Here is a 14,768-nt window from a genome sequence, read left to right on the forward strand (position 1 = left end):
TATACCTGTGACTCAGAGGACTAGAAACTGAAATCAAAGTCTCATACACTTAAGCCACGTAGACCTAAGCAAATACTGGAGATTAACACCCAACTGGCAGCTCTGGCAGCTGAAAACCCATTCTGCTGTAGGTGTATTTCACCTCCTGCAGCTTCTGGATGACTGAACAAAAAAGTGTGATGACACTACAATGACACTCTCTCACTCTGCTGGAGATTGCAGAGATCTCTGCAGCCTTTCCATAGCCAGGGATACAGATCAGAAAAGCCTCTCTAGAAATCAAACTCCAGTTTGCATGAGGGACAGACATCTGTCTTAGCCAGGAGTCAGTGCAGAGCACATACGCATTCACAGGAGAGAACACCAGGGCTGTCTATATGACAGCAAGGAGGTTTCTTGCCCGAAGGAGGCACAGACAGACCCACCACAAGTGGCACAAGGGCACTGGCAGTGTCAAGAGTTAACTGAGCAACCTCACCACCTGTCTGATCAAGTTTATTGTCTCTGTTTGCATCAAGTTACTTGTTGCACTAGCACATGCCAAAGGGGCTCTTTTCAAGTCACTCACCAGAGAGCAGCTCACATTTATCTCATCAGCCCCAGAGTTTGCTGACCTGACAGCACATGGAACAGGGAACTCGCTGCAAAGAATGAGAAAAATACACTGTACCCCCACCTGGAAAAAGGGAACAAAACAGACTCGTTGAGATTGTCTCCATCCAACTGTTCTGGAGAAAGTTAATGATGAAGCAGTGGCTGACCTAGAAAATACTCACTCATTAGTACTAGCTACAATGCAAAATGTAGCAAATTATTATTTTCAAGAAAGGCAATAATGGGGACCATTGCTCATTGTGCCATACTTCAGACACTAAACAACTTAGTTGAAAAAAATCATTAGAAATTTGGATTATAAAGAAACACCACCTAGCTGACAAAGATGTGACAGGCAGAACCCAGTAGAGCTTCTAAACAAAATGGACCATTGATCTGGTCTGGTTTTGCAACTCATTAGAGGTCCAGTTACACTGAGCTAGTTAGCGCTGCAGCAGCCACACACAAATACACCACTTTATTGTTTAAAGGCAAAGCAAAAGATCAGAACCATTAGCTGTACCTCAGGCCCTACTAAGCATGCTGGGAAACCTTAGTTACCACAAACCCCAGCCAGCTGACTTGCACAGAAGCAGAAAAGGGGACCTTTCGGGAGCAGAGTCCTGCCAATATGAACACCACATGCTAGGTTTCAGCACAGCTCATGACATTCTTTGTCTTATTGCCAGTCAACAGTGCTACTACTGTTAGCTCATTTCTCCTCACATCTAATGAGATCAGGCTCCAGCTGGCTTAGGAGAAGACATTTGTTGGGATACTAGACTAAGGACTGCATTTGGATGGCTAAAATCATAAGTCCTCAGCTGTAGCAAGTTCCTCGTCTTGATTAGCTCAAATGATTTCAAGCAATCTTCACAGGCCCTCCAGTCTTCAGCACAAGGACTAAGCCTGAACTGGGTCTTCAGTTTCTTGTTCAAAGCTTAATTTCTTCCTGCCCCTGAAGCACCTGTGCACCTCTTATTTGTTGTGTGAAGATTCTGTACGTTCCCCTCCCTGATCATCTCCAAACCAACCTCTGCCTCTTTGCTTTAAGTTATACTTGCTTTGAGTCGCTGACCAATTCTATTTTTTTCAGGATTAATATTAATCTTATTAACAGTTCCTGAGTTGAAAACAAGCTGCTCCAATCTCTTATAGTTCCCGGGCTGTATCTGATTAAAATCCAGCATGTGCACACTTTATGGTAAAGGACCTCTCTTGTCTTCCATAGAGTCCCCACACCAACCAGTTGTATGTACCACACCTCCAAATAAATGGCCATTTAGGGGTGTTTGTTTTGTCATAATGCATGACACATGGCCGTTTTGGAAAAAATTTGAGCTCTAGACACACCGAGCGTTACCTTGGCCTGCTTTCAGGCTAAGTGTTCTTTCACTGACAGAGTTCCAGTAGCTGTATCACGAGATGTGCGCGAGATGTACACTGCAATTCCAGCAAACCATGAACTGTAAAGACCCAAAGTTTCAGAGGGGAATTTATTGTATGGGAGCATATCCAATATCTTTTGTTAACCATTCATGAGAATAATAAAAAATAGAAGCTTTTTAAATGACAAAAAATATAGTTACATATAATACAGATTTTCATCTTGCATTGAAGCAGAGCAGGAATAAAAGGATCACTCGTGTTTTCACAGTTAGTTTGCGTTGCTTCTCTAGGTTAAAGCATCAGCAACTCAAATCTTCCAGTCAGAACCCCTTGTTAGTAGTTTTATGGGGTGATCATGAGGTTGAACCTTCTCTACATTTTTATACCCTTTACAAATAGAGCAGGCATGCTTGATCCATCCCAGAACTACTCAGATTTTCAGAGGTACCAGCTACACTTGAAACGAGGCATCCTTGCTGCAACTGAAAGATTTTTGTATCAGAACATGCTTTCAGGCCCAATTTGGAAACACATCTATGGAATACTCAAGAATGTGCTTAAATCCCAGTTGGCTCAAAGGGCTCCGAGTTGATCCTTTGTGACCACCTCAGCTTGTCTTGCCCCTCACAAGCACTGCATGCTGGCACGATGCACTAGCCAGCATTTGATTGCATGCGTAACTTGCTTGCAAGACCACAAAGGATTTGAACATTCTTCAGCACTCCATTTACTTGAGACCTAAACGCATTTGCTGCATGCATAATTTACATATGTACTACACACTCCCCCAACCCCTCCCCACAATATTATTGCAATAATTCTTTGCTGGTATAACAGTTTATATACCAAGTTTCACTTATTTAGTTTTCTATAAACATAGAAAAAAACACCTGAAGAGAGCTAGAACAGCTTTCAATCAGTCACTATATTGGCGTTGAAAGCTTTATTTTGAAAACTTGAAGCAGCAATACTGAATAAATAGACAGAATGATTGTTTTGTCATCTCCATACAACTGATGGCCTTCATCCAAAACATTAAAATACTGTAGCAAATAGAATAAACATGCATGTTTCAATGTTCTTAAAAAAAAAAGTGTAATATAAAAGTAACACTTTGACACTTACTTTAATACAGTACAGACCAGTAGAGACTATTTTCTGGAAAAAATATCTGAATATGATTTTGTTATTTACATGGATCATTAAGGCCCAATTCACTCAAGTTAATGCACATCAGGAATTTATATGCTTCAAGATAACTCACTAAAAAGTACGAGATCAATTTTTTTGCTCGTACTCATATGATCCCAGTTCACTAAAATAATGCAATACTCTCCACGCTAAAAACAAGGCAATTATTGCCCCAAGAGGAGATTTTTATTTCACTAAAGGATCTTTTCCCTCTCACCTCACAATGACAGCATGTTTGCATATTGCTAATGCTAGTGGTAGTTCTCTCCTTCCAGAATTTCCTTCCAACTTGCTAGGATTTAGAAAAGCAAGTCATCTCCAAGCTCACATAACCATTTCCAGAAGCAATTCAGGCACTTGGGAACCAAAGTCCCACAGAAAGATAACGGGAGGCAGGTTCCTGGATGACTTTTCAGAGTGGGACTTGGGTTTCTCCCTTGCTCGGGCATTCAGAATGTTCACCTTGGCCTTAACCTACTGGCTTTACAAACAGTCACCCCACTCCTGCCCTTTTCCCCGTACAACATAGCATCACCAGCAAAAATAAACTATATCCTCATGGATGAGAGAGGTAACACAGTTAATTTCTATTAGTAATAAATTACAGGAGTTCTCCATATAAATTCCCTGTGCACTGGAAAATAGTGCTTGTGTATTCAACTATTTAATGCAAGCAAAAAACCCCATTTTTATCATGCTGGCCAGTAAATAATATGGCACTTGTTAAAGCTAATATGTGTAGCTTCCTTTCTGCTAATGCCCCGTAAGGAGGTTTGAAACATTTCTGAAAAGGAATCTTTCTACATTTGTAAAAAAAAGAGTGAGGTTCTGCAGTTGATTAGAAGCAAAACTCCTAATGCCATAATGTAAGGAATTTTTGTAACTGTAATACATTGTTTAAGTCATATTTAATGCAAGGGCATGCCATTTCTTTTTAGTTTATTTACAGAGAGGGTGAAAATGCTACAGAACTTTAACCGAGAGAAATTCAATAAGCAAGAGGAGTATGGTGGGGGCAGGGGAATTTGTCAGTGCCTCACAAATGACAGGTTTGGATACTAAAACCTCTCCTTTGCCACGACAGTGGCTGAAGCTATAAATGTTTTTCAGATCATCTTGCCACGTGTGCTAAAGCCCTGACAAGGAGGGTCCACTCAGTGCTGATGCAGTGGCTGCTCCTGAGCCAGCTCCAGCCTGGCCCCTCTGTCAAACAGCTGCTGCAATCAGCAGATGGTATTTTGTAACTTATATGGCAAATTCCTTCCTTGATTGTATTACAAAGCCAGAACTCAAGCCCTCCAAAGCTGCTCTTTCTCATCCTTTTAATCCCATTCCTCCTCCCTCCACCTTAAATAACCCGGCAGAAAAAGAGAGCAATTTTTATGATGCAAAAGTCCAATTCAGCTCAAACTGACATCTGTGGGAGATGGACCAGTCACAAATTATGACAAAAACATTAACTGGTAAGTATGCTGACCTGCCTTAAAAATATTTTATCGCAGTACGAGACTGAAATTGCAACAGGCTTTTCCTTGTGTTTCTCCCCACCCCTGTGCAGCATAATTTGGGCCAGACTTTGCTAGGTGCTGAGCGCCTCAGGTCTCTAATATCAAGAGGTGCTGAAGATCCAAGATATCCACTGGAGAGGGCCATTTTATTTCTGTAAATTGAACACAGAATGTAAGGCATATATGCTCAAGTACCTTAGATATTGTCCCCAAACTATGCATAATTTACACTATATATATATGTGTGTGTGTGTGTGTGTGTGTGTATATACACACTTTTTTTTTTAATACAAAGTTATGGGCACAGTAAACATGAGCATGGAACTGTGATAAACCAACAGTAAAATCTGTGAGTGCTGCAAAGATTCCTCAGGTAGGAACATCTCTTTTTCCAGTTTGCTCACAAGGAAAAAAAAAAAGACCTGTTAAGTTAAACAGTAAAAATTCAGAATCCATTTGGAAAGGGCCGTTATATATTCAGAGCCTTATCTGTTGCTGTTAGCCTAAATACAGCAGCATTTTTAGAATATATGATGCCATTAGTAAGTGGAAAGGGGAAAAAAATGCATTAAACACTCAAGAGTCCTTCATCTTGTACTACATCTTATAAAACTTCCATTTGTCAGTATGATCAGGAAGGTCCTTTTTTTAAAAAGGAAACTTAAATTAACATTTATCTGCCCATCGGTAAATCAACACAAGAGGATGCTAGGAGTTAAAAATTCTTAAGTATTTTCTATGGCAAAAGCTTGGAGTTTCCTATCAGTGGTAAAATCCTGACCCTTTCAAAGGCATCAGGAGTTCTGGCATTTTGCCACTGACTGAAGTCCAGGTATTCAGTACTGCAGCAAAAGCACGGTAACCCCCTCTCATGTCAAAGGGCTCTCAAAGGTGGGGATGACACTATGAGTTGCTGTTAGAACACAAAATCCAAATGCAACGAGGTAATGCCCATCCCTTCTTTAACTCATCCATGAGGCCAGCCTCCTAACACGTGCAAAGTGTTCCACTGATGCCAGTCACTGTCTCTGCAAACTTGGCACTGACTTTAGCAATCTAGTTTCAAGGCCTGTAACAAACATGCTACGTGGTAGGGTCTCACTGTCTCACTTTCTGCAGGGAAGCCATTCTGTCTAATACTTGCTTAGCTCTGATTGCATTAGAGTGACACCAAGATATGATAATGTTCTCTTTTCGCTTTTTTTTTTGTAAAAAATGACTACCAAATGCATGAATTTCCTGTTTGTAAGCTTTATATTCTGTAAGTGACCGAGCAGCAATACAGCTTTTAAAGGGGCTAAAAGTCCACCATTTAACATTGGGGACCTGGAATGAAATCCTGGCCCCACTCAAGTCAGTAGAAGCTCTGCTATTGACTTCATGAGACTCTGCCAGGTTTCTTCCCACCACAAAACTTGAGTGAATTTTGGAAGGCTGGAAGAGAATGTTTGGGTTTTTTTTTTTAAATTCTTCTTCTCCCCCAACAACAAGATTTACCACAAAACAAGAACACTGTAATGGCTAGTGGAAAAAAATGAAGTACAAAATCACACACAGTGAAAGCCTCCTACTCTCTTTTGGTAAGATATATGAAGACAACTTCTTACATTGTTCTTTTCTTAAAAGGCATATACAATGTGTGAAAATATCTCAAATATACATTCTATATAATAAAATATCATCTAACTAGTGCATCCTCAATCATATGCTGGAAATATTTTTACCAAGCCGAGTTTTAAATTCCATAAACCTTTCAAACACTAGGTGCTTCATTCAAGGCAGATTCAACAGCAAGTGAATCCCACAAGCTCACTTTTCAAGCCTTAAAAGGTAGCAATGACATACTATGACCCACAACAGAAATTAACAGCGTCAGTGGAGAGAAACCATTTGAATGGTTCAGCACTCCACAGAACCCTGCATTGCAAGTTGTTGTACTTGATCAAATGGCGGATGGGTGTACACACAAATTAAAGTCACCTTGTCAGACTGACATACAGCCATACGTGATTATTCACAAGTTAAAAATAAAAATATAAAAGGTCAACATTCACACGTCCATTGATTAAAGGGAATAAATTAAACCTCATATAAGTTGCATACATGGTTTCCTTCACCCTCAGTCTTTTATTTACGCCTATACATGGAACAATACTTTCCCAAATACTTCTGAAGTGGCAAAAACGAATGAAAGTTTTTGCACTCTAGTTGTGTTGAAAGCAAGTTCATTCTTGACAATTATGAATCAGGACAGTTTCTCTGTCTCTTTAGCATCAGTGCACAGGGTATGGCTCCAAGTGGTGTGTTGGAGGAAGAAGAAAAAATATGTAGGCTTAACAAAACAAAACAATCTTCTTCCATTCATCATTGGCAGAAAAAACCCAAAAGTGTATCTTGTCCAGGGTACCTTGCTAGGTCCTCTCCAGAAGAGGTATGTACTGTCATACATAAATGCCCTCTGGGTTAAAACCAGACGATAGGGGATTCTGTAGAATCCGAAGGTTACTGGGGAGTTGCCTTGATGAACCAGGGCGCTTGAGCGACCCAGACTGAAATGTTGGCTCTGCAAGAGAAAAAGGGCAGTTAGAAAAGCCATCATTCAAGGGTGATGTCTGTAGAACACCTTCTCCCCTTCCTGCTTAGTGCAGTACAGAAAAACTAACACCACATACCACAAAAAACTGAAATGCCTGGCTAGGAAGTGATGAGATCTAAGGTTCCGCTTCCTACTGATTTCAAACCAGAAAGATATACCTGCTCAGTATAATTACCCTCCCACAAGTAACGCACACAGGAATACATGCAATACATTTATACAGTAATGTGCAGAAAGTGGTTGTACCTACGTAATTCAAAGCTTCAGCTTCCAGCCCACTTAATAGAGAAGCTTCATACAAGTGCTGACATTTAAGGCCTGGTTGTCTTTTCTTCTCTCCCCACCTCCCTACCCTCCCAATGCCTTTGGTTAGAAAGATTTCTGAGGGGAACGACAGAACCAGCTAAGGATAATGCTGAGAGAAACAGGTCCCTTGCAAGCAGGGTACCAGGTGAAGCACACCCCAGCAGAGGCTGAGCCACAGCAGAGGAGTTTCTGCCTGTGCCACAGTTCTGACACACAGAAGTGCTCCCATGTTTCTGTCTGGGGAATTCTGGATTCAGATGTGGGCATGTGGAGAATGCACTGATGTCAATTTGCACATGCCATAAGAGCCACCCGTGAAGAACTTCTGGATGGCTGGCAGCTCAACTGGATTAGCTCCTCTTCCCATGCAGCTGCTGTCTGGGATTGCTTGAGATCCAGACATTCCTTTTTCTACTTTGACAACACATCCCACCAGAAGAGGAAGAACTCCGATGAGCAGCCATGTCAGACATGCAATCAGGTTGTGTGCCAGCTTACATGCCTGCAGCCACGGTGGCCACACTTAAAAGCTGCTAGCCTAATGGGTTACTGATGGGACAAACACATGCATAGGCACAGTGGGAGAGAAGTTATTTACATACTGTACTTTATTTATAGCTTGCTAAGCCCTTGGAACGAAGAGGAATACTTGACACTGTGCTGTTTTAATATTTTGCTAACTTCTTCGCTAACATACGCTTCATGCGCAAGTGCTAGCGTTAATGCAGCAGGTAAATGCACCACCATCCCCTTCTCCCGCCCACCACAGGCATTCTGAGTGCTGCACCTCTCTCAAGCTCCACGTGCGGGGCCTCCACCTCAACAGGGTCTGCTGGCAGCACCGTGACCTTCGTTCCCGTTTGCTGGATGAACTGTTGGAGATTGACCTGTCGCAGCTCCTTTGTCAGCTGCTCCAGTTCTTGTTCCCTGTCCTGCCAGGAGAGAGAAAACATCTGCTGAGCAGCAGCGAGCAGAAAGCAGCATTTCAAGAACTCTGTTTGCAAATGGGCAACTAACATTTGCCTTCTGATGAGAAAGCATCTGACTTTTAAACTCAAATGGAAGAGCTGAAGGTTAAAATACTCTCGTAATTTAGAAAGCAAATCAACACTCGCTATTACTTATTAGGGGTTACTACTGGTCTGTTTATAATGCTGCTTGGATGACTAGCAGATGGTTCTCACATCACCTGAGAAGAATTTTGGCACGACAGATGTGAGCAAATAAAGGTAACAGGGAGCACTCTGAAAAAAAATACATCAACTGAGCCTCAGTCTGGCATCAAATCTTAGCTCTGCCAGAAGTGTCCAGCATGACTTGGACATCTCATTTAGTTATTCTGTTCCTAAAAGGACAATTATGCCTTTCTCTTCTTGTTCTTTGCATTTTCTGTTCAGAGTGTAGATTTTTACTGACAGAACTCTCACACTCTGCAAGCGTACTGGGTTTTATGCAACGAGGCCCAATCCTGGCTGGTTGACCACCTCTTCATAAGCACAGAAGATAATTTAAGATCTTCCTCAATACTATGTCATTCTCACATGATATACAAAACCTACAGCTCCGAGAGATTATGACAGTCTCAGACTAAAATTATTCCCTGCTGGGTCCCCAGATTCAGCTTCATTAGCCGACAGCTGCATGCGGTGCTCTCCCACAGCCAGCATGGGCCCAGTCCGCAGACATTTCCACACAGCGCGTACTGCTACATCTTCATTTTGGCAAGAGATGGAGGTTGGGTCAATGCTCTTTTCCCTAAATGTCTTGTGTAAGCAGAATTATCCATGAACTCCAGAGAAGGATTGGGATAGAATGGTTCTGTGGATCTGTTCTAGGAACGGTTGCAAGCAGCAGAGCCCTTCTTCATTTAAAACCTGCAGTAAGGTCACAGCTGAGGCTGAATTCAAGAGTTAGTAAAAAAATTAACACAACTGACCTGATGTCTAAATTAGGACCTTTTCAATGTCAATTGTTTTGTCACTAATGTGTTTGCTTAACCTGTTCAGACAATGCATATCATGTGGTTGGTCTCAGTTTCCCATGCTAGACTTGTGTTTCCATTCATTTGCTACGAGGTTTCAGAGGAACTCGACTGAGAAACAGAAACCAAGCCATCTCCAAATTGTAAAACAATTCTACAAAAAAATTCTTCAATTTATTTTAGTCCCATTAGACTCTATAACTGGGCACTTGGGAGACGAGATCTCAACTGTCTTGACTTACTACAATGTTAATTCTGCAGCTCCATATTTTAATGATATTGTAACAAAGTTGCCACTGAAGAGAAATCAGTTTAAAAAAAAAAAAATCACTGAAATACACAGGTTAGCAGAACTAACATAATAAATAACTTGTTAGTGACATTTCTCAACTTTCACAGGGGAAAAAAAAAAGTAGAAATGCCAACTATCACCCCAAATCTTATTAGTTTAAGCTCTTATTTCAGTAGGTAAATGTGAAACTTTAGTGAGAGCTTTTACTTGAAGAAGGGTGGGATGGGAGGTGGGGTGGAGGTGGGAGAGGTAGGGCTTGGCATTTAACATCTTTCTCTAGAAAAAGGGAGAGCAAAGAGTGCTGCATCTGATCCTTAATTGAACACAGCCTCATCTTGTTGAAAAGTAATTTTACTGGTGTGGCCACAGAAAAGGAACGAAATAGAAGAGGCAGGACAAATAACTGGAAATTTCTCTCATGCTATGAAAAATTGCCACCTTCCTGTTCTTATCACTTCAAATTTAGTGAATCAATATTTTCTTTCCTTCTTTATTGAAAGATTTATAAAAAACTTCAACTTTTATAGCTTCAAATCAGCAATTCTATGAGTGTTAACAAACTTGCAGCATGCAAGAAAATATTTCTCTATTCCTTCCATCCAAAAGTGTGTAACATAACAAAACTGAATGTATTTTCTTTTGAACTTCCAGATTAGTGCACCTTTAAGTTTAGAACAAGCTTGGAAGATCTGAATTTAATAGGAACTTGCCTCAGAAAATGAAACCCTAGCCTATGGGGAAAAAAAAAAGCAAGGAAGATTTTTAACTCAACCATAGCCTTAGTAGGTGTTACTAAGGATTGTTAAAATATATACATTTTGCTTTGGAGGAAAAGATTACATTTTTTACCCCCTCAGTTAGTAAAAACAGCTTACATTGAAATGGTTTGAGGTGCTCAGGAGTAGGGATGCAAAATCCCTTTACATATTCACAGCAGAATCACCTTTACTGCAACTGCAGCACTGTGTAATATAGTAACTGTGAATCCCAGGTATGCGGTAAGAATTGCAAGTCAGACTGATCTGTGGTGCCTCTGTCCTATCTTATGTTGCACACTAAAATCCCAGGAGCCACAATCTCTCCTTCACCTCATCCAGCTAGCAGCTGGATTTCCATTTATATTTATTGTTTCCTGCTCTATCAAGTTCCAGGTGATATCATTAACTTTAGCAAGGAAGCAGAGACTGGGTTTTCTTGTGACACATGCTGCAAACACTTGAGGTGGAGAGAAAGCAAAATTCTGAATACCAACACATCAGGCAGGAAAAGGGAGATGCTATTCTTTAAAACAAAGGCACCACAAGCTAACAGCTATTCTAGCTCTACATCCATCTATCCAGGTGCTGCTTTTGAACTGTTCATCTGAATTCATCTGTGGCAGACAGACCTAGAAAACAATCAGAAACTTCAACTTTTATAACTTCAAATCAGCAATTCTATGAGTGTTTTCTGTTATGAGTTTAGCCTCAGAAAAGGCTGTGATAGCGCAAATTTCCATGAAGTTTAACAATATGAGTGACTGAGCTGCCAAGACCTAGGACCTAAATCCTCAAGATACGTAATCTCAAATCAGAGGTTTGAAGACTTAAACTTTTAGAGGCATTAGCCTGAGATCACTACGGTCCTGTTTAGCACCCAGCAGTACAACAATCCCCTGCCAGCCCTAAATGCGTTATTGCTCCTGCAGGAGCTATTGTTTGTCTGAGGTGCGCAGACCCACCAGCAGAGCAGCACCTTGCTGGAGCCAGCGAGCTCTCCCTCTCAGCAGGGCGAGGTGGCCAGATGCATCGCCATGGGGGCAGCCAGACTGCCCTCTGCTAGTTTGGTTGATATTAGCTCTGGTGTTTCTCTACCATGGACGACTGCATGGTGAAAATATGCTTCAAGTGATTTCTCAGAGGTCATCAGGCAGTCAGGGAATGGTAGCAAACCAAGCTGTAATTACCGGGAAAGAAAGTGAGCCACAGCACACAAATAAATGAAAGATGTTGTGGTGCTCAGCGCTAACCCTGCAGGCCACTCAGGCCTTCCGAACAGCCAGGAACACAAGCACCAAAATGTCTGCTGGTTTATCCTGAGACAAATAACTAAATCTTATTTTTCTTTTCAGATGGTTTGAATGAGTAAAATAGGAACAAGTGAAATGACAACTGGCTGCTCTTAAAAAGAAAAAAATCTGAAACACAATTTGCAAATGAAAGTAACACTTTCTTCCTTTTACCCACTTCACTGTGGAAACTTGCTTGTGTTTTCTTTCATGGGCTCCAAATCTGTATAAGAGAAACTAGTTACAGTGAAGTCTTTGACTGTTCCTTAGCAATAGATAAACAGAACGTCTTACCTGTAACCGTTTGGTAGCTTGGCCCAAAGATCTTTCTACAGCTTTAATGCCGTTTTCCAATCTCAGACTCTGCTGGCCCTGAATATCAATTTCACCCTTCACCTTCTCGATCTTTTCCTTGACCTCTTCTTCATTCACTTGGGACTCTTGAACTTCCCGCTGCAACTTCTCTGCTTCAAGGCCACTTTCCATGTTGTGGATCTGAGACATGTAGTCCTTCAGCTTGCTCTCGCACTCCACGATCCTCTGCCTCATCTCCTGCAGCTGCTCCTTCAGCTGTTTTTCGTTTTCCTGCTCTATCTGCAGCTCGTTTTCCCAGAACTCTTCCTCTTCAATCTCCACTTCATTCCTTTTGATCTTCTGCTCTAACTTGAGGATTTCTTCTTCCAGGCTGGAGTTATACTTTTGTTCCCAGTAGCGGATCTCGACTTCGTTGGACTCCAGCTGTTTCTCAATGCACTGGAGTTTCTCCGTCTGCAGGTGGATCAATTTCTTCAACTCGTCCGCTGTCGTTTTACAGTTGTTGAGCACCTTTTGCTTGAACTCGGATTCTTTGCTTTTCCCAAAGATGTCCATTAACCCTTTGGCCCCTCCGGTGAAGGTGAGTGATTTCCTTTTCGGCTCCCTCCTCTTCATGGATTTGTCACTGGGCGGCCTCAGCTTGGCCAGGGGTGGTAAGCTTTGTCGGTACAGAGTCCTCTCAGGGATGCGAGCCACGCTGTCCGAAGTCGGCCGCTCGCTCAGGGAGGGCCCGGTGCGGCGCAGGATGAGCTGCACGTCGCTCGCGTACTGGCCCCACTTGTTCAGCGACACGATGGGGTTTTCGTGGGGCGCCAGGTGCCGCTCCGTGTCCCGCCATTTCTCGATCAGCGTGTACCTCCCGGTGCGACCTGCGAGGCAAGCACAGCTGTCAGCGGGGCGGCCCGCCAGGGGGCGCTGCCGGACAGCAAGACGGGGCCGGAGCGGGCCGTGAGCGCCCCCTGGCGGCTCCCCGGCGCCGCTCTCAAGCGGGTGCCCAACGCTCGAGGGGGAAACGGGGGAAAGGGATTTTGGGTGTGGGGGTGTGTGTGTGTGTGTAAACCGGGCAGGCAGGACGCTGGCGCTGCTCTGCGGAGTCACCCCAGAAGTGTCTGTGCCCGCGGGCGCTGCCCGCCCACAGAGGGAGCAGCCACCGACTGTTGTGTGCGTTAAAGTAAACCCTCCTCCATTCACTGGTAAGCACAGTGTCTACAATTTACAATTGAAATAAGTAAGGTATCTCGGGAAGATCCTCTCCACAAAGCACAGTAACTAAAGAAGCGAGTACCAGTTCACACTGTGCACACAAGTGAAACCGCACAACTCTGGGGCTCCCTTCACATTTTAAGTCACTGAAATTGAAGCGAGTGACCTAGCAATGCTGGTACCTAGCAAAGGAACACAAACACACATCTCTAGCGGATGAAAACAAGAAGAGAAAGAGTTCCAAAACATCTTGCATACAGCCACATAGAAAAATCAAAATTCGGAGACAGTGTGTTTGCTTTTAAACTGTATCATCAGAGAGGCAACTGTTAATGACTTACTGAGCCTTAGTTCACTATCTTGTGCACCCCAAGTTAGTTCAGACACCAGGGAAACTGCCCGGGGGCCACAGCAGTGTTGTGCCTGCTCACATGGGCCGTGGCAGTGCTGCTGACGTGACAAACCTTCACGGAGCAGAACACAGCGACGAGGGCGGCAGAGGCTGCCCAAATTGGAAACGAGCAACTCTGGCTCCCTGTGCACATGTTTCATCTGTAACAGCAGCTCACAAGTTCCTTGGGGTGGGAAGCCTTCAGGAAGCAGCTAGAATCCTTTAGTAACTGTTGTGATGATTTCTGACCTCTGTGCTGACAGCCAGCTGTATAATGAATGCGCTATGGTTTACTTTTAGGGAAGAGGGAAGTACAACTTTTGTCTATGCTGCTGCTTCTGTGCTGCTACCAAACATGCTTTAATTCAGCATAGTAGTCTTTTTCCTTTGAGACCCCTTATAGGATGCTTAGAATACTACAAAAATACAGCATTTGAGGTTTTCCACTATTTTTATTTTTTCTAAACACTCTTACTATTCCAAGATACAGCATTCTCCAAATGCAGAAGAGTTCTCCTTATCACGAAAGTGACTTCACTTAAAAGCCACGATATTATTTACAAAAAGATGTGAAAGATCAACTGCTTTTAAAGTGTATGATCCTGGTGACTTTCTGAACAGCACCACAATTGCCATTGACCTTAAAACCATCATCGGCTATTTTAATGCATTACATATACCCATTTCCATGATAGATCATCATTCAAATGAGGATTTATTTCAGCACATAAATGCCTGAAGTACCCATCATATCTGCAACTATGGAGTGGAGGAGTTGGAATAAATGTAGTTATCAGCAGTAACTCATTTGATGCATTTTCTTTCCTTACACCACCTGCCCAGCCACTGCACTTTTCCCAAGAGAACAAAAATACCCTAATCTCAGGCTGGAGATCTGCCTCTGGTCTCCAACCAAAAACTCACAGACGCCCCACTTCAAATTTGTAGGAGACAA

The 14,768-nt window shown here is 42.6% G+C and overlaps 1 protein-coding gene across 1 annotated transcript in view; it reads right to left on the reverse strand.

The window, feature by feature from the left end:
* Window positions 1-2,106: 2,106 nt before the first annotated feature.
* RASSF8 (Ras association domain family member 8) overlaps window positions 2,107-14,768 on the reverse strand; it is a 93,462-nt gene continuing 80,800 nt past the window's right edge. Inside the window, exons 4-6 of the mRNA XM_065656556.1 lie at window positions 12,199-13,088; window positions 8,372-8,516; window positions 2,107-7,245 (exon numbers count right to left, since the gene is read on the reverse strand). Of these exons, the coding sequence (XP_065512628.1) occupies window positions 7,124-7,245; window positions 8,372-8,516; window positions 12,199-13,088 (1,157 nt within the window). The 3' untranslated portion in view covers window positions 2,107-7,123. The remainder of the gene's footprint in view (window positions 7,246-8,371; window positions 8,517-12,198; window positions 13,089-14,768) is intronic.

Source organism: Caloenas nicobarica, chromosome 1 (genome assembly GCF_036013445.1).
Source record: "Caloenas nicobarica isolate bCalNic1 chromosome 1, bCalNic1.hap1, whole genome shotgun sequence".
Classification (NCBI taxonomy): domain Eukaryota; kingdom Metazoa; phylum Chordata; class Aves; order Columbiformes; family Columbidae; genus Caloenas; species Caloenas nicobarica.